This window comes from Oncorhynchus keta, chromosome 29, assembly GCF_023373465.1.
Source record: "Oncorhynchus keta strain PuntledgeMale-10-30-2019 chromosome 29, Oket_V2, whole genome shotgun sequence".
NCBI lineage: Eukaryota > Metazoa > Chordata > Actinopteri > Salmoniformes > Salmonidae > Oncorhynchus > Oncorhynchus keta.
The window spans coordinates 48,176,648-48,197,532 of record NC_068449.1 but is presented as its reverse complement, the minus strand read 5'-3'; the positions used below and the strand labels follow the sequence as shown (position 1 = coordinate 48,197,532).

The 20,885-nt window shown below is 42.7% G+C and overlaps 1 protein-coding gene across 4 annotated transcripts in view; it reads right to left on the bottom strand.

Moving 5' to 3' along the window:
- Window positions 1-3,840: 3,840 nt before the first annotated feature.
- The window catches only part of LOC118361893 (zinc finger protein 79-like), a 190,887-nt gene continuing 173,842 nt past the window's right edge, over window positions 3,841-20,885 (bottom strand). Inside the window, exons 1-7 of one of the 4 annotated variants that reach the window (XM_052485256.1) lie at window positions 19,872-20,363; window positions 19,342-19,460; window positions 13,785-13,952; window positions 10,035-10,184; window positions 9,637-9,748; window positions 7,492-7,619; window positions 3,841-5,969 (exon numbers count right to left, since the gene is read on the bottom strand). In XM_052485256.1, coding sequence (XP_052341216.1) covers window positions 5,028-5,969; window positions 7,492-7,619; window positions 9,637-9,748; window positions 10,035-10,184; window positions 13,785-13,952; window positions 19,342-19,460; window positions 19,872-20,130 — 1,878 coding nt within the window. In that variant the 5' untranslated portion in view covers window positions 20,131-20,363 and the 3' untranslated portion in view covers window positions 3,841-5,027. Of the gene's footprint in view, window positions 5,970-6,226; window positions 7,620-9,636; window positions 9,749-10,034; window positions 10,188-11,337; window positions 13,047-13,784; window positions 13,953-19,341; window positions 19,461-19,871; window positions 20,364-20,885 lie in introns of those variants that run through there. The other 3 variants (XM_035742111.2, XM_052485257.1, XM_052485258.1) reach the window with 3 other exon arrangements.

Genomic DNA, 20,885 nt, shown 5'->3' with positions numbered 1-20,885 from the left:
ACAGTGTTTCCTAGCCTCAGTGCAGTGGGCAGCTGGGAGGAGGTACTCTTATTCTCCATGGACTTTACAGTGTACCAGAACCTTTTTGAGTTGTGCTACAGGATGCAAATTAATGCTTGATAAAGCTAGCCGTAGCTTTCCTGACTGCCTGTGTATATTGGTTCCTAACTTCCCTGAAAGGTTGCATATCACGGGGGCTATTCGATGCTAATGCAGAACACCACAGGATGTTTTTGTGCTGGTCAATGGCAGTCAGGTTTGGAGAGAACCAAGGGCTATATCTGTTCCTGGTTCTACATTTTTTAAGATGGTGAGGAAGGCACTTTTAAAGAATAACCAGTCATCCTCTATTGACGGGATGAGGTCAATATCCTTCCAGGATACCCGGACCAGGTCGATTAGAAAGGCCTGCTCGCTGAAGTGTTCTAGGGAGCGTTTGACAGTAAAGAGTGGTGGTCGTTTGACAGCAGACCCATTACAGATGCAGGCAATGAGGCATGATCGCTGAGATCTTGGTTGAAAACAGCAAAGGTGTATTTGGAGGGCAAGTTGGTTCGGGTGATACCTATGAGGGTGCCCGTGCTTATGGATTTGGGGTTGTACCTGGTGGGTTCATTGATGATTTGTGTGAGATTGAGGGCATCAAGCTTAGATTGAAATTTCAGGGTTTTTGGTGGTCTTCCTAAGCCAGGATTCAGACACGGCTACGACATCCGGGTTGGCAGAGTGTGCTAAAGCAGTGAATAAAACAAACTTAGGGAGGAGGCTTCTAATGTTAACATGCATGAAACCAAAGCTTTTACGGTTACAGAAGTCAACAAATGAGAGAACCTGGGGAATAGGAGTGGAGCTAGGCACTGCAGGGCCTGGATTAACCTCTACATTACCAGAGGAACAGAGGAGGAGTAGGATAAGGGTACGGCTAAATGCTATAAGGACTGGTCGTCTAGTACGTCTGGAACAGAGAGTAAAAGGAGCAGGTTTCTGGGCGCAATAGAATAGAATCAACGCATACTGTACAGTCAAAGGTATGGTAGGATGTGAGTACATTGGTGGTAAACCTAGGCATTGAGTAATGATGAGAGATATTGTCTCTAGAGATGTTTAAACCAGGTGATGTTACCGCATATGTGGAAGGTGGAACTAAATGGTTGGTTAAGGCATATTGAGCAGGGCTAGAGGCTCTACAGTGAAATAAGACAATAATCACTAACCGGGACAGTAATGGACAAGGCATATTGATATTAGGGAGAGGCATGCGTAGCCGAGTGATCATAGGGGTCCAGTGAATGGTTGGGCTGACTGGAGACACAGCGATTCAGACAGCTAGCAGGCTGGGGCTAGCAAGCCAACAGAAGGGCCTCAGAGGGACGTCGCAACGGAGGAAAGTCTGTTTTAGCCTCCTTGTGCGGTGACGTCGATAGACCAGTCTTGATGGATTAGTAGGGTTCCGAGTAGCAGAGGGGTCCAATTACTGCACAACATAAACTTAGTATTACTTTCTTAGCTACAGTTTACATACTGTATCTCCAAAAATCGCTGAAGTTTGAGACTTTTATCTCCCTCACCAACTTCAAACATCTGCTATCTGAGCAGCTAACCGATCGCTGCAGCTGTACATAGTCTATCGGTAAATAACCCACCCAATTTACCTACCTCATCCCCATACTGTTTATATTTATTTACTTTTCTGCTCTTTTGCACACCAGTATCTCTACCTGCACATGACTATCTGATCATTTATAACTCGTGTTAATCTGCAAAATTGTAATTATTCGCCTACCTCCTCATGCCTTTTGCACACAATGTGTATAGACTCTTTTTTTCTTTTTTTTCTACTGTGTTATTGACATGTTAATTGTTTACTCCATGTGTAACTCTGTTGTCTGTTCACACTGCTATGCTTTATCTTGGCCAGGTCGCAGTTGTACATGAGAACTTGTTCTCAACTAGCCTACCTGGTTAAATAAAAAAATAAAAATTAGATCATTTCTGCAGGAGCATACAAGACATTTTTGGACTCGCCTTGTTGTGCTGTGCTCACTTGAACAGGAAGGTGGCGTGGTGGTCCTTCGTGGGCAAATTTTGTCATCAAACTTTGTCATCAAAGTAGTCTGCCATTCTACGAATTTATGGTGCTTTCAAGACAACTGGGAACTTGGGGTGATAAAAAGGTTGAATCATGATGACGTCAGTGATCTTCGTAGCTCTAGAAAGAGGCCAGAGTTCCCGATTTAGAATTCTGAGTTGGATGAAAGTTCAAAATGTATTTTCCCAGTCATAGCTTGTTTTTCCCCGAGTTCCCTGTTGTCTTGAATTCACTAAAGTCAGATTTTGCAGTTCTGAGTTAAGTTGTTTTGAGCGTGGCACAAATCATGTTTCATTGACAGCATGACCAATGTTGAATGTTTATCATTTTAAACTAGGAAAAAAGACCTTTAATATTAGACTTGGGACCACACAGACACTCCACTGAATAGAGTTGCTTCGCAATGCTTGCAGTTTGCCACTGATTCCTTCCAAACAATTCATTGTTGAATTTGCAATTTCCAACTTGTTGTGTAATGTAAATGTCCCATGGCCGATGAGCATCTATAATTTCTCTTCATATAACAAGGATTAAAAAGGATTTGCCGGTAGATTATTGACTTGATTCACGATGATGACTGCTAGCTAAGAGTTTGAAAGTATGATGTTGACATGATCAGTCAAATCAAAGCTACTGTAGATATGTGATTTGCCATTTTATCTGTGCCTAATGACCTTGAGCCTTCTTGGATGGATACTTCTAACGTAACTCTATGGCAGCACATAAAAGGCTTGAATATTTTAGCTCTACCCTTAGACTTGGAGGTGACGTAGTGTCCCCATGAGTGACAGAACACTGAGCCAATCACGGCACAACGCTCTGTATTTTTGCTGGTTTGTCCCACCACAGAAACCATTGAGCTAGGCTGAAACACCTGCATTTTGGAGTTCCCTTACTCAAGAAAACAAAAAAAGGCAGTCCTTGTTTGTATGCGGGATTATTAACTCAAGTGTATATATATTTTATTATTTTGCATTGTTTGCAAACTGATATGTGACTGTTATTAATGTCAAAATAACATGCAAAACAGGCTATGAGATCAGTGAACTCATGTTGGTTGAGTCTAAATCATAGATCTGCACTTGTGTACTGGCACTTTAAATCTCTGCTGACTGACTAATTCAGGACTATGTCAAAATAACAAAAATAACAAAACAATAAATTAACTAATTTAGCTTAGTCTTTGTTTGATACCAGTGTGAAATAAAACACCATTCCATACCAGACTTGCACTATAATTTAGGTGCAGAATTCCTACTAGTATAAGCAGGTGATTGGGTAAGAAGCTTACTGCTTCAAATAAACAATGGAAACAATGTGACCAGTAGATGGGGTGTTAACTGACTGGCATACCTGTAAATTACCTACATTATCCTTTTGATGATGAGCAGGCTGCAGACTTTACATTTAAATCAGCCCAAGGCCAGCCTTATGTGTCAAAACGTGCATCAGGTCAAGCGTTTTGGCTAGACAACACATTTATTTTACATTTTGAGGCAGTACCCTAGTAAGCTGATGCTGCTATTGGTTAGTATAACCCCAATTATGCCTATAGCCTCAATTATGCCTATAGCCTATCAACATGGAGGTTAAAGGATCTAGTGAATAGACTGGACCCTGGTTTTATGGACATTGCTTTTCCTGTACAGTGCAATTTGTACAGTGCAAAAATACAGTAAGACTTTTTTTAAACATTACATTTCAAAATTGCATCCTTGAACAATCGCACCAGTAAATTAACAAGAATCATATCAAAGTAATGATTTATTTTTCTATAGTGTCATTTACATTTTTTACCAGTAGGCTACTATGTGTTTCCATGACCGAGCAGCCGCACAGAAGCCTAAGATTACCATGCACAATGCCAAGCTGGAATTGTATAAGGCTCGCCGGCATTGGACTCCAGAGCAGTGGAAACTCGTTCCTTGGAGTGATGAATCACGATTCAACATCTGTCAGTCCGACAGACAACTCTGGGTTTGGCGGATTCCAGGAGAACGCTACCTGCCCGAATGCAGTGCCAACTGTAAAGATTGGTCGAGGAGGAATAATGGTCTGGGGCTGTTTTTCATGGTTCGGGCTAGGTCCCTTAGTTCCAGTAAAGGGAAATCTTAACGCTACAACATACTATGACATTCTAGACAATTTTGTGCTTCCAACTTGGTGGCAACAGTTTGGGGAAGGCCCTTTCCTGTTTCAGCATGTCAATGCCCCTGTGTACAAACACAATTTGTTGAGATTGGTGTGGAAGAACTTGACTGGCCTGCACAGAGCCCTGATTTCAACCTCATCAAACACCTTTGGGATGAATTGGAATGCCGAATGCGAGCCAGCCCTAATCACCCAACATCAGTGCTCGACCTCATGAATGCTCGTGTCTGAATTGAAGCAAGTCCCTGCAGCAATGTTCCAACGTCTAGTTGCCTTCCCAGAAGAGTAAATCGTTATAGCGGCAAAGGGGGGACCAACTCCATATTAATGCCCATGATTTTGGAATGAGATGTTGGACGAGCAGGTATCCACATACACTACATGACCAAAAGTATCAAAAGGACAAAATGGTTCCTAATTTATAAACAGATTTGATCACATTGTTTTAGTACATAAAGGAACAGCTACAACCTGATTATGCCCAATGATGTTATGGGGTGTTATATATTATAAAAAAAGAGGGTATAGGACATAGGGAAAAAACAAATTCAGAGGGGAGATATAGTTACATTCCAATAAAATGACCGTGTTTTGGCTATGCCAGCACACCAAACAACAGGTCTGTATCATCTGAGAATGTTAGCATACCCAGATGCTCAACTGAGGGGCTTAGTAGTAAAACCAAAAACCTCTTACTCCAAGACACTTCACATGATAATAATAATTCAGTATGTCAGCTAAAAAATGGTTCCCAGACAACCCCATGTGTACATCTCAAGCTACACTGCTACGATTTCTCCCCGTTGTGGACACTCCTGTGTCTGATAAGGTTAGTCAGGAAGGAAAAGCTCTTGTAACATAGTTTGCACTTGAAGGGCTTCTCATTGGTGTGAACGGTCTGGTGCCTCTTCACATAGTTTGCCTCAGCGAAGCGCTTTCCACAGGTTGGGCAGGCGTACGGCTTGTCGGCGTCCGACCTTATGCTCGGCCTCCCACGTTGTGACCCAATGACACCAGAGGAGGTAGAAGCAGGAGCCAACACCCTCAGGTGGTTAGTCTTTGAGCTCCCTCCTTGAACTCTAGCCATTGTTTGGGTGTTGTTGGGATTGTGTGCTGTGTTATAGGCTAGGTACCTCTCGTGGTGAACGCCCATCCTGACCCTGTCTGTATTGGTGGGGTAACCATGAGGTAACTGAGGAAGGCTAGACCCAGGACCAGGCTTTCTATGAACCAGGTCACCAGGCATTAGACGAGACCCTGAGGGAGAAGACAGACTTCCTGTTAGACTCCCACCAGGGGGGTCTCCCACCACTCTCTCTGAAGGCTGAAGCCCAGGGTGACCTGCTCTGTTCATCATAGATACTGTGGTGTTTGTATCATAGGAACAGGAGGGTCCATCTCTATCAGCTCCAGGCCCTGCTTCATCCCTGCACTGAGACTGTGAAGAGAAGGGTCTGGGCTGCAGACTGGATCCCTGACTGGAGCCTCTGTCTCTCTGATGAGCACCAGGACTGAGGTTGTTCAGTCCACCTGTCCACTGGTTGTGTTCTGTGTGGTGGTGGGGTCTCTGTCCCTCGTGGTTAGGTCCTGGTTCCGACTCAGGAAGGAAGAGCGACGGCTCCTGATCCAGCATTCTGATCCGTGACCAGGGTTTGTGACAAGATGATTTAGACGTCCAGTCTCTCCCTCCAGCAACCCTGGACATCAGCAGGTCCTCATGGACTGCAGACTGTAATAACAAATTAAACAGGAAAGTATAAAGGTTTATATAAGAAACTCTTTGTTGTACACACAGAAACATGACATTAAAATGTTTTAACCACAGTCAAGCCCATCTCTAACACTGATTCAAGTACCCAACAATATAGAGCGATTGGAGAGTATTATAAAAACATTCCCACGTGTTGATTCCAGAATTAAATACATTTTGGTTCGACTGAGATAAGGGAAGTCCACGCAATGACACAAAAATAACAAGGGGGTCAGCACAGTCAATTTTGTATTTAATTTCAATAAAATGGTCAAACACTCACATAACGTGAAGTACAGTACGTTTATTGCACAAAATGATACGTGACAAGTACAAAAACTTCACTTCTCACTATGGTAACACCCTTTCTGTAAATCTGGTACCCTCGCTTTGATAAAATGTATTTTAGAATACTTTGGAAAAGGTTCAACATTACATTACACACATCTTCACTACTTCATGTAAAGTAAACATGAATTAAGGCACTATAATTTCCTCATTATAAAACACCAGCATCAAACTACAAGACATAGTTTTCACTTTTCATCAGTAAAGCATTTTTACAGACACCATCAGCATATCATCAACTCTGCCTCATCATACTCATTCTTTCCTCAGTTCACCTCATCCACTTCCCTACTACATCCAAAACCAGCAGAATGAATTACAAACTAACTAGTACTACATGTGCATTTTCTGCTGGTGCATCCTGAGGTAGCTCCTCTCTGAGAATCTCTTCCCTCAGTGGTTACAGGTGCTCTCCCATGTGGACCTTCAGGTGCATCTTCAGCTGGTCCTGGCGTGAGAACCTCTTCTCACACTGGGGGCAGCTATAGGGTTTCTCCCCTGTGTGGACCCTCTTGTGCCTCTTCAGGTGGTGCTGGTGGGAGAACCTCTTCTCACACAGGTGGCAGCCAAAAGGTTTCTCCCCTGTGTGCATCCTCTGGTGGATCTCCATCTGTTTGGGGAAATTGAAGGATTTCCCACAGAATGAACACGGGAAGCGCTTCTCTTTGCCACCGGATCTACTGATAGCGTTACTACTACTATCATGTGTCAATGGGCTTGTGTAGCCATTAAGTGTTGAGACACAGGCATTGTCTGAGGTCTGGTTTAACATTAGAAGAGTGTGAGGAGGACGAAGGCCAGGGAGTGTCTGTGTCGTTGCAGGGTCCATGTTCCAGTTGATAGATCCTATAGAAGGCAGGATGAAGGCAGCATCTGTTAGGGGGTTAACCTGAGGCGCCATCAGTCTCTCTGAATCACAACTATAGGAGCAGGACGGAGCATCGCTAGCCGAGTCAGTGTCTGTTCTCTCCAGCCTCATACCAACACCACCCCGTCCATGCAGATCAAATCTACGCCTCGCCCTGGTCTCAGCCAGTCTGTTGTCCTGGAGACTAAGTTCAGTTGTTGTTTTGTGTTCAACTGTCTGTTTCTGGTTGTGGTTAACAGTGTTGTTCCCCAGCCCAGAGTTGAGGACGCTGTCCCATCCACTGACCTCCACTATATCGCCCCTGGTCCTGTCTTGCTGAGTAATGTTGTCCCCCGGGCCCTTGGCTGCGCCCGTCTGGGTCTGGGAATGCAAGATGGCTGCCCAGTCTCCTCTGTTAGCCTCCAGCCAACCACCTGCAGGAAGAGGTTACAAAATAGACTTTACAAACATGGCAGAGAAAACTATTTTTGGGGGGTCAATTACCTGGTCAAGATCATACATCATAATATGTGTTTTTGTATGTAAACATAAACTGTTCTGATCTCATTTTATTTTAATGTTTTTATTTAACCTTTATTCAACCAGGTAGGCTAGTTGAGAACAAGTTCTCATTTGCAACTGCGACCTGGCCAAGATAAAGCATAGCAGCGTGAACAGACAACACAGAGTTACACATGGAGTAAACAATTAACAAGTCAATAACACAGTAGAAAAAAAAGAGTCTATATACATTGTGTGCAAAAGGCATGAGGAGGCGAATAATTACAATTTTGCAGATTAACACTGGAGTGATACATGATCAGATGGTCATATACAGGTAGAGATATCGGTGTGCAAAAGAGCAGAAAAGTAAATAAATATAAACAGTATGGGGATGAGGTAGGTAAAATTGGGTGGGCTATTTACCGATAGACTATGTACAGCTGCAGCGATCGGTTAGCTGCTCAGATAGCAGATGTTTGAAGTTGGTGAGGGAGATACAGTGCCGTGCGAAAGTATTTGGGTATGTCTCTATCAGTTTTGCACATCGAGAGACTGAAATTTTTTCCCATTCCTCCTTGCAAAACAGCTCGAGCTCAGTGAGGTTGGATGGAGAGCAGTTTTCAGTTCTTTCCACAGATTCTCGGTTGGATTCAGGTCTGGACTTTGACTTGGCCATTCTAACACCTGGATATGTTTATTTTTGACCCATTCCATTGTAGATTTTGCTTTATGTTTTGGATCATTGTCTTATTGGAAGACAAATCTCCGTCCCAGTCTCAGGTCTTTTGCAGACTCCATCAGGTTTTCTTCTAGAATGGTCCTGTATTTGGCTCCATCCATCTTCCCATCAATTTTAACCATCTTCCCTGTCCCTGCTGAAGAAAAGCAGGCCCAAACCATGATGCTGCCACCACCATGTTTGACAGTGGAGATGGTGTGTTCAGGGTGATGAGCTGTGTTGCTTTTACGCCAAACATAACGTTTTGCATTGTTGCCAAAAAGTTCCATTTTGGTTTCATCTGACCAGAGCACCTTCTTCCACATGTTTGGTGTGTCTCCCAGGTGGCTTGTGGCAAACTTTAAACGACACTTTTTATGGATATCCTTAAGAAATGGCTTTCTTCTTGCCACTCTTCCATAAAGGCCAGATTTGTGCAATATACGACTGATTGTTGTCCTATGGACAGAGTCTCCCACCTCAGCTGTAGATCTCTGCAGTTCATCCAGAGTGATCATGGGCCTCTTGGCTGCATCTCTGATCAGTCTTCTCCTTGTATGAGCTGAAAGTTTAGAGGGACGGCCAGGTCTTGGTAGATTTGCAGTGGTCTGATACTCATTCCATTTCAATATTATCGCTTGCACAGTGCTCCTTGGGATGTTTAAAGCTTAAATCTTTTTGTATCCAAATCCGGCTTTAAACTTCTTCACAACAGTATCTCGGACCTGCCTGGTGTGTTCCTTGTTCTTCATGATGCTCTCTGCGCTTTTAACGGACCTCTGAGACTATCACAGTGCAGGTGCATTTATACGGAGACTTGATTACACACAGGTGGATTGTATTTATCATCATTAGTCATTTAGGTCAACATTGGATCATTCAGAGATCCTCACTGAACTTCTGGAGAGAGTTTGCTGCACTGAAAGTAAAGGGGCTGAAAAATTTTGCACGCCCAATTTTTCAGTTTGAATTGTTAAAAAAAGTTTGAAATATCCAATAAATGTCGTTCCACTTCATGATTGTGTCCCACTTGTTGTTGATTCTTCACAAAAAAATACAGTTTTATATCTTTATGTTTGAAGCCTGAAATGTGGCAAAAGGTCGCAATGTTCAAGGGGGCCGAATACTTTCACAAGGCACTGTAACGAAGAAATTCTAATAGCCAGGCGCATCACTATTCCCATTGAAGATGTATTACTGTATGGAGGCTATATGTATTTCTATCTTACCTTGCCCCCCCATCTTTACTCCACTCAGCAGGTCAATGCTCCCTGGTTCATCTTCTATTGTCTCCTCTTTGACTAGCAGCAGATCAGGCTTTCCATCCTCCATGTCTACTGACTGTAAGAGATACAGAGTGAGAGGATGTTGGATCAAGAAATCTGATATGAGCACCCTGCTATGGAGCTTTTGATTGGGCAATGAGGGATTGCGATGAGTACTATGCAAACATGTTAGTTGATTTGATGCTATGCAAACGTGCCGATCTAATATCTTTCCATATAATCTTATTCGTTATGATTTAAAAGGTAAAACTGATCCTAGATCAGCACTCCTACTCTGAGAGGCTTTGTGGATATGGGCCCTGACCTAATGCAATGCAGACAGTTGTTTACAGTGGGCTCACCTCAGTGAGACTGTGTGTGGTCCTGTGCTGCTCAGCTGGTTCCTCTGTGGGTTCAGGAGGAGGTGTAGTCTGGTTGTCCTCCATGACCATGGTCCCCTCAGGGTTCCCCAGACCCTCCTCCTTCACCAGCAGCACCTCTGGACCCTCCTCCTCCTGAAAGAGAGCCATGATACAGATTACACAGACATACACTCCCTCGGGTATGTACACACAGATAATAAAACACACTTTCAACATGGAGTGTTTACCCATCCCCACTAGGTTTGAGTCCTATACTGTAGTTACAGAATGACTTCATTGTTGTTAAATCCATCATGGTGGACATAAATACACTACCATTTAAAAGTTTGGGGTCACTTAGAAATGTCCTTGTTTTAGAAAATAAAGCACATTTTTTTGTCCATTAAAATAACATCACATTTATTAGAAATACAGTGTAGACATTGTTAATGTAGTAAATTACTATTTTAGCTGAAAACGGAAGATTATTTATGGAATTTCAACATAGGCGTACAGAGGCCCATTATCAGCAACCATCACTCCTGTATTCCAATGGCACGTTGTGTCAGCTAATCCAAGTGTATCATTTTAAAAGGCTAATTGATCATTAGAAAACCCTTTTGCAAGTATGTTAGCACAGCTGAAAACTGTTGTTCTGATTAAAGAAGCAATACAACTGACCTTCTTTAGACTAGTTTGAGTATCTGGAGCATCAGCATTTGTGGGTTCGATTACAGGCTCAAAATGGCCAGAAGCAAAGTACTTTCTTCTGAAACTCGTCAGTCTATTCTTGTTCTGAGAAATAAAGGCTATTCCACGTGTATAATTGCCAAGAAACTAAAGATCTCATACAGCGCTGTGTATTACTCCCTTCACAGAACAGCGCAAACTGGCTCTAACCAGAATAGAAAGAAGTGGGAGGGCCCGGTAAACAACCGAGCAAGAGGACAAGTACATTAGAGTGTATAGTTTGAGAAACAGGCCCCTCAGAAGTCCTCAACTGGCAGCTTCATTAAATAGTACCTGCAAAACACCAGTCAACGTCAACAGTGAAGAGGCGACTCCAGGATGCTGTCCTTCTAGGCAGAGTTCCTCTGTCCAGTGACTGTGTTCTTTTGCCCATCTTAATCTTTTCTTTTTATTGGCCAGTCTGAGATATGTCTTTTTCTTTGCAACTCTGCCTAGAAGGCCAGCATCCCGGAGTTGCCTCTTCACTGTTGACGTTGAGCTGTCTGGTGTATGCAAAATAGGGTGAGATCAGATGTGATGTATACTGAAGAGAGTCTCAATGAAAGTCTTAAAATGAAAAGTCCCATTTTGTGTTTATTAACCATCCATATGAAAATCACACATACACAGCTCAACAAAAAATCTGCACGAACTTGATAAATTACATATATTTTCTCATTAAAAAGTGTATTGGGGGGAAAAAATGAAGCAAAAAAATTAAGTTGTTGAATGGAAGTAATGAAACGGGCATTGTGAACATCTTATAGGCTACACAGTACAATGTTGAACAGACATTTTATGCTTATAAATTGAACAAAAAAATAAAAAAGCACCATGAAACTATTTCAACGATTTCACTGAGTTACAGTTAACATAAGGAAATCAGCCTATTGAAATAAATGCATTATGCCCTAATCTATGGATTTCAAATGAGTGGGGTGCCAGGGGAGCCAGGCCCAGACAGACTGACTTTTACCCAACAAAAGGGCTTTATTACAGACAGAAATACTCAGTTTCATCAGCTTTCCGGATACCTGGTGTCAGACGATCTCGCAGATTAATTAGCCGGATGTGGAGGTCCTGGGCTGGCATGGTTACACATGGTCTGTGGTTGTTTTTATTTTACTAGGCAATTCAGTTAAGAACAAATTCTTATTTTCAATGACGGCCTAGGAACAGTGGGTTAACTGCCTGTTCAGGGGCAGAACGACAGATTTGTACCTTGTCAGCACAGGGATTTGAACATGCAACCTTCCGGTTACTAGTCCAACGCTCTAACCACTAGGCTACCCTGCCGCTACCCTGAGGCCAGTTGTACTGCCAAATTCTCTAAAACGACATTCGAGCCAGCTTATGGTAGAGAAATGAACATTCAATTCCCTGTTGGACATTCCTGCAGTCAGCATGCCAATGCACAAGGTGCACATTTGTAATGATCATGCCGTTTAAAATCAGCTTCTTGATTTTATTTTACCTTTATTTAATTAGGAAAGTCATTTAAGAAAAAACATCTTATTTACAGTAGTGACGGCCTACCGGGAAACAGTGGGTTAACTGCCTTGTTCAGGAGCAGAACGACAACTGTTTTACCTTGTCAGCTCAGGGATTCGATTCAGCAGCCTTTCGGTTACTGGCCCAACGCTCTAACCATTTGCCATACCTGCCAAGTGGATGGATTATCTTGGCCAAGGAGGAACGTTCACTAACTAAATAAACTAACTAGATTTGTGCGCGTATGGAACTTTTCTTTTATTTCAGCTCATGAAACATGGGACCAACACTTTCCATGTTGCGTTTATATTTTTGTTCAGTATATATGCCTTATATCACACAATGTCTGGATGCAATATTCTACCCAGGAATATTCTAAAGTCAAATCTGTTACTCTCGTTATTCCAAATGCATCTGTGGCTCTTTTATGCTGACAACAATGACAATTAATCTGTCTTTACTGCAGGGCTTGATCTAAACATCAAAAGCTATTGAGTGGAATAGTTACTTTCTATTTTATGGAGTGGAATGTTTTTTCTGTTGGTGTATCTTGAGGTAGCTCCTCTCTGAGAACCTCTTCCCACACTGAGTACAGGCAAACAGCCTCTCTCCCGTGTGGACCTTCAGGTGCATCTTCAGCTGGTGCTGGCGGGAGAACCTTTTCTCACACTGGGGGCAGCTGTAGGGTTTCTCCCCTGTGTGGACCCTCTGGTGCCTCTTCAGGTTGCCAGCCTGGGCGAAGCACATATCACATTGGGTACAGCTGAAGGGTTTCACCCCTGTGTGGACCCTCTGGTGGACCTCAACCTTCTGGGGGCAGCTGAAGCCTTTGTTACAGAACATGCAGAGGAACCGTTTCTCTTTACTATTGCCTGATGTGGCTCCCCCTCCCGGAGCCTCATCGTTTGAATTCAATACCTGATCAAAAAGTACACGGCCATGTGAATCAGCAGATGCCCTCGACGTTGACACTGGGTCGCGATCCCAGAACATGTGTACAGGGGAGTGGGTCACAACATTTGTATTTGTCTCTAAGCTTCCCCTGTAATCCAAGAAACCTCTGCCTTGTGATTGTCCTTCTACTTGGTGACAATCTGCATTCCATGTGGGAGGAGCGTCGCCCTCCACTTTCACCTCATCAACCACTACAACCTCCCCTTTCTTATCTAGGCACGCTTCGGCGTATACACTACTACTGTATTGGTTCCAGTCCCCTTTAGACAGATCAGTCTGTGTCTCTAAACCAAAGGGCATGTTGCCAGGGTCCACCTCTGTATTGTAAGAACAAGACAGATTATCAACACCAGTGTCTAATGTGACACCATCTCCACGGGAATGAACTGTCCTCTGGCTCTGGTGAAATACCGGTAAGTATTCCGAGACAGGAGCAGGAGGACAGACCAGTCTTCCCAGCACCCGTCTCTCTGGGTCTGATCTGTGGTCGGATCCTGTATGTAAGAGCCTGTGTTTTACAGTTAAAGTCTCTGTGTCGGTCTCTGACTTGATGACGGCGTTCGGCGCTCCACTGACCTCCGTGATGCTGCGTTGAGTCTTGGCCTGGGGCACGGCGGCAGTTGCGGTGTCCTCTGTGGCTATAGGGGGCGATCCAGTCTGGATGTCTCTGCTGTGCCGTGGGTCCTCCTCTCCTTCAAACGTCTCCTGCTTAACCCCAGGACATGCAGCCTCTGCATCTGCAGACTGACACAAAAAGAGGAGGTTATTGAATTGGATAACAGGGAAGTAGGTAAGTCTCACAAGTAGGGCTGTTGCGGTGAGCATATTAACGCCACACCGGTGGTTACGAGTCACAAAGGCAGTCCAATAGGTTTCTCCAAGCTCCAATGCTGCCGATGGTAATTAGTAGAATACCAAACTTGCTAACTGCCTGGTACTCAGCACTCTATTGTCCCTCTAATCACTCTGACACTAATGCAAATGTAATTGGAAATCTAAATCAAACACGTCATGAGAGCCCATGAGCTCATGTTTGCGCAACATTTCTATAGGCTATGCAACTGCGTGGAAAAAAACAGAGCGATGGCCTCTATTAAAAAGAGGATCCCATCAGCTTTTGATTGGCTAGGCCTACTATATTTAATTAAAGTTTCCTAATATTAAGCACATTGTTTATCTTTACAACAGGAGTATAATCTACCTGGCTGGCATGAAAATGAAGCACGGGAAAATCGTCCTCCATTCGCTGTTTAAGTGCATAGTGCATAGATGACATGTATTTTTTCAGCTGCCCCTGTTGAGACAGGTGCATGATAATGGTCCATTCTAAATCAGAACACATTTCACACAGAGTGCCTTTGGAAAGTATTCAGACCCTTTGACTTTTTCCACATTTTAGGTTACAGCCTTATTCTAAAATTGATTAAACATTATTCCCTCGTTAACCTACACACAATAGACCCATAATGACAAAGCAAAAATAGATTTTTAGAAATGAATGCTAATTTACAAAAAATAAAACACGGAAATATCACATTTACATAAGTTCAGACCCTTTACTCAGTACTTTGTTAAAGTACCTTTAGCAGTGATTACAGCATAGACTCTTCTTAGATATGACACTACAAGTTTGGCACACCTCTATTTAAGGAGTTTCTCCCATTCTTCTCTGCAAATCCTCTCAAGCTCTGTCAGGTTGGATGGGGAGTGTTGATGCACAGTTATTTTCAGGTCTCTCCAGAGATGTTCGATTGGGTTCATGTCCGGGCTCTGGCTGGGCCACTCAAGGACATTGAGACTTGTTCTGAAGCCATTTATGTGTTGTCTTGGCTGTGTGCTTGGGTTCGTTGTCCTGTTGGAAGGTGAAATTTCGCCCCCAGTCGGAGCGCTCTGCAGCAGGTATTCATTAAGCATCTCTGTACTTTGCTCCGTTCATCTGTGCCTCGATCCTGACTAGTCCCCCAGTCCCTGCTGCTGAAAAACATCCCCACAGCATGATGCAGCCAAACCCATGCACCATAGGGATGGTGCCAGGTTTCCTCCAGACTTGGCAATCAGGCCATAGAGTTCAGCCACTGTGTTCTTGGGGACTTTCAAAGCTGCAGAATTGTTTTGGTACCCTTCCCCAGATCTGTGCCTCGACACAATCCTGTCTCTGAGCTCTACGGGCAATTCCTTTGACCTCATTGCTTGGTTTTTGCTCTGATATGCACTGTTAAGTGGAGGACCTTATATAGACAGGTGTGTGCTTTTCCAAATCATGTCCAATCAAGTTGAAGAAACAACTCAAGGATGATCAATGGAAACAGAATGCAACTGAGCTCAATTTCAAGTCTCATAGCAAAGGATCTGAATACTTATGTAAATTAGGTATGTGTTTTATTTTAAATACATTTGCAAAAAATTCTAAAAACCTGTTTTCACTTTGTCACTATGGGGTAATGTGTGTAGATTGCTGATGATTTTGTATTCATTGGATTCAGTTTAGAATAAGGCTAACGTAACAACATTTTGACAAATTCAAGTGGTCTGAATACTTTCCAAATGCACTGTATATTATTTAGTATACCTAAAGATGAGATAAAACCAAAAATAGTGGGATGGGGATATTAGCCTATCACTTCTGAATTATATTATCACTTGTGAATGATGCCCAGCATAAGGCAAGAAACAATGTTTTTCTTGAATTACTTTTTCTAATCATTGTCGCACAACTCATGTTTTATTTATTTATTTATTTTTCACCCCAATTTCGTGGTATCCAAGTAGTAGTAGTTACAGTCTTGTTTCATCGCTGCAACTCCCGTACGGACTCGGGAGAGGCGAAGGTCGAGAGCCACGCGTCCTCCGAAACACAATCCAACCAAGCCACAGTGCTTCTTGACACAATGCACATCCAACCCGGAAGCCTGCCACACCAACATGTCGGAGGAAACACCAAACACCTGGCGACCTGGTCAGCGTATCACGAGTGCCAAATAACGTCTTAAAATGAAGCACATTAATCTGCTTTACAAGGGGTGTAGAGCCTAACTGACATACACAAGCAGCGTGTGAGTGTTTGGAGAGCCATGCGAGTGAGAGGTGCTTCGGATCGCGCAGCACTCAATATGAAGGGCACAACCGCCACTGGCCTCAAAGGGTATGGATTTTTTTCAAGGATGCATTATGGCCACACAAAGGGGATGCCGCGGTGAAATGAGAGACTGATCACGTGTGTACTGCGCAAAAAAACTAAGTAGAGCTCATGCCTTTCAAGCAACTTTAAAAAAAAAAATAATTAGTCGCATCATGCAGCCTTACAATGTATTACAATTCAAAACATATAGCCCAACGTTTGTAGAACTAAAGTTATATTAATAACTCAAAAATTAAGAATATAGGATTACTTACTTATTTGTTAACCGCTCAAACACAGAATAGCCGCATGTGCGCACTCCATCAAATAGTTGAGAAAATATCCTTTCGATTTTATTCAGCTTTGTTCAATTGTATTGTTCATACTATAAAACGATGTCACGGAATCCTAAGCAAATCTTGTCTGCTAAATGAACTAGTGTAGCCCACAGCCATTTGGCATTGCCAGATCAGGGCCTAACATAAGGACAACTCCGAGTATGCTATTCTGTTCTTGTGAAATAGACAACATGTTCTTCATATCATGCTTCTTTAGAGCTGTCTAAAATACATAGATTTGTTGTGAAGGTGTAGGCTATATTACATGGATGTATTAGACTTTTAAATGTAGATGTTCCAAAGGTCTGCATCAGTGGCTTGTAGGCTTTGTGTGGAAGCCAGGTTTGCTTGACAATCACTGGCTGATGAAATTTCGTGACCGCCATAGCCCTACTCACAAGCTCCCCTATGGCAGATAAATAACGATGAACTTGTAAGCAAATTAATAGCTGTAGGTATAGGTGCCTGAGCAATGGAGCAGCTGCACCCCCACTTTCAAAATAGGGGTGCAAACTGATGTTTTTGCGCACCCACTTTTATACCAGAAAATGAATGTTGTTTTCAATGATTAGTAACGTTTTGAGCTAGTCTATTAAAATAGATATACTAAATATACAAACGTATGTGGACACCCCTTCAAATGAGTGGATTCGGACAATTCAGCCACACCCGTAGCTTACCGGTGTTTAAAATCGAGCACATCGCCATGCAATCTCCATAGACAAGCATTGGCAGTAAAATGGCCCTACTGAAGAGCTCAGTGACTTTCAATGTGGCACCGTCATAGGATGCCACCTTTCCAACAAGTCAGTTTATCAAATTTCTGCCCTGCTGCCCCGGTCAACTTTAAGTCCTGTTATTGTGAAATGGAAATGTCTAGGAGCAACAACAGCTCAGCTGCAAAGTGGTAGGCCACACAAGCTTACAGAACGGGACCACCGTGTGCTGAAGAGCAAAAAAATTGTCTGTCCTCGGTTGCAACACTTACTACCGAGTTCCAAACTGCCCCTGGAAGCAACGTCAGCATAAGAACTGTTTGTCGGAGCTTAATGAAATGGGTTTCCATGGCCGAGCACCCGAACACAAGCCTAAGATCACCATGCACAATGCCAAGCGTCGGCTGGAGTGGTGTAAAGCTCGCCGCCATTGGACTCTGGAGCAGTGGAAACTCGTTCTCTGGAGTGATGAATCATGCTTCACTATCTGGTAGTCTGATGGATATATCTGTGTTTGGCGGATGCCAGGAGAACACTACATGCCCCAATGCATTGTGCCAACTGTAAAGTTTGGTGGAGGAGGAATAATAGTGTGGGGCTGTTTTTCATGGTTCGGGCTAGACCCCTTAGTTCCAGTGAAGGGAAATATTAACGCTACAGCATACAATTACATTCTAGATGATTCTGTGCTTCCAGCTTTGTGGCAACAGTTTGGGGAAGGCCCTTTCCTGTTTCAGCATGACAATGTCCCCATGCACAAAGCGAGGTCCATACAGAAATGGTTTTTAGGACTGGCCTGCAGAGAGCCCTGACCTCAACCCCATCTAACACATTTAGGATGAATTACAACGCCAACTGCAAGCAAGGCCTAATCACCCAACATCAGTGTCCAACCTCACTAATGCTCATGGCTGAATGGAAGCAAGTCCCTGTAGCAATGTTCCAACATCAAGTGGAAAGCCTTCCCAGAAGAGTGGAGGCTGTTAAAGCAGCAAAGGGGGGGGACCAACTCCCTATTAATGTCCATGATTTTGGAATGAGATGTTCGACAAGCAGGTGTCCACATACCTTTGGCTATGTAGTTCATGTCCATGTTATATATAGGATATAATAGCTCACAGATGGCATTTTGCACCCCCTCCTCCCGTCGACTCAAGATGAATGGTTTTGATCACTAAAGTTTTTGCTTCGTTTCCACGTGCCACTGTTTTGGTTCAGTGCAGTTAGAAAGCACTAGTTGCACCACTGGTGTTTAACATAAACAATTTTATTTTGCAGATTCCTTTATCTATTTTGTTGTGCTGTTGTATCGTTGTTAGAGTAGGAGGCTACTAGTATGCAGTCTGTATATGAGTACATTTCTTTTTCGTATGAAGTAGCATTTATGAATGAAAAGGTGATGTCATCTTTTTTTGTCACAAATAATGCAAATTTAATGTGCAATTTGACAATGTTTTTTATTAACCTGCCAAGTACAACATTTAAATCCTTATTGAGTAAAACAATATAATTCCTCACATTTTTGATATCATTATCATTCTTTATCCTTGACAGTTTGGCCTGTTAATCGATCACGGTGGGTGGGATTGTTCAGGGGAGGAGCAGAATATTTGAAAGTCACAGGCATGTTTAGGTTTCAGATCTGTCAATTCATTATTAGGGATGGGATTTTCAGGGAAGGGGGAAGATGAGTACTCTAGTAATTAAAACACATTTTCAATATAAAACCTAAGAAAATGTTCTGTTCATATGTATTCCCCCTGTTAAGAAACAAAGTAGAATGGCAGGAAAATTGTTTTAAAAAATGCTAAGAATTTCTTGGAGAGATCCCCCAGACGCCAAAGCTTTTGCACTGTCACTTTGAGAAAAAGTCAGGCGCCCATGGCTGAGATGAGCATTTCTGAAATAAACGGGCCATGTTGGATTATCTGTCATTTTTTATGTCACACTATGACACTAACCTCTATCACGATAATCTGCTGAGTTGAGGTTCCACTCCCCTCATGTGGAGCTACGGGTTGGTCATCTCTCCACGCTGGTTTCACAAAGCTCCTGTGGCTTCCAGTGAGATGTCCTTCACCTGAGAGAGTGATTGAGGAAAAAGGAGTGGTTAAGTTAGGTACAGTCAATGCTCAAAGCTATATTGTACACAGTCTACAATTGGCAAAGATGTAAGGAAACACCTCATAACTTCTTGATACACTATTTATTGATTGACTTACTATGTTCCATGCTCACATTCTTTTCAGTATGACAATAGGACATTCAGCAAATCAATAATCTTGTTAGAATATTATATTGTGTCTTTGTGCAATAATAAAAGTGTTCTTAATTGACCTGCCTGATAAAATAAATAAAAATGTGCAAGATAGCCAAGTAATCAGGGGAAGTGACCAGAAACTGACCAAGACCCAATTCTGGGTAACGCATCTGAACACTTGGAGAGGGTAACATAGCAACAGCCCCAGACTTCTGCAAAATCAAAAATTACCTCTCGTCATTCCTTTGTATCTTTCGGGGATCTTGACACTATTGGGACGACTTGCGAGGACGCGCTCCCGTGCCACCTTCAGTTCCAGCAGCTGTAGTTTCCTCCGCAATGCCCTGTTTTCTTTCTGGCTTTGAGTTATTTCCAAACGAAACACTGCATAGTCGTCGTCTACGAGTTTACAAATCTCTGCCACAGCTGAATTCGCTAGAATCTCCATGATGGAGGCTATTTGAGTGTGAAAAACCATACAGTTAGCCATTGTTAGCAGCTACTAGCTAGCGTTATCGAGATAACATATATCAACCAAGTCGAACGCGAATTAAACAGTACATGGGGTACGTATGTGATGCTGTGCAGTTACATTAGTCATATTCTGAGTTCCAGGGTGTTAATAAACGTCTAAATAAAACCGCTAACGTGGAAATGGTTCTTGGTTACAGGTCGCTTCCGTTTACAGTGAAGATAAAGGATCTTATTGGGTGGCGTCATAGCTCAAAGGGTGTGGTTAAATAAATAAAAAATATGCGTACCCTGCTTTGAAATACGGTACTGCTTAAAATTGTAATTATGTTAAAAATCACATTTTTTGTGTTGGAATGGTGTGAACATATACTGGTCGTTAACATTTACGCGAGTAGCTCATCCTCTATAAGGAAATAGCACGTGTTTTTTAAACCTTTAATTGAGAAAAGTTTAAGGTGGGGTTTTAAGTGTTCTCAAATGTATGTTTTGGCCACAAATACGATTATTAGGGATGTGCACGGTTATTCGAATATCCACAGTATGCGAATAGTTGTGAGTATAAATACATTCATTAAAACATCCGTCTGACAATGGGTGGGTATAATTTATAGAACGTTCAACGGGAATGTGTTCCAAAAACTTTGCCAACAAACAATACATACAGAGTAGATTTGCCAATTCATGTCGCAACTAGCTTCCGAATAGGCATCAAATCACCACGTAGCTTATTCTTAATGTTTGTCCATAGGCTACCAGAGTGAGGACAGACAT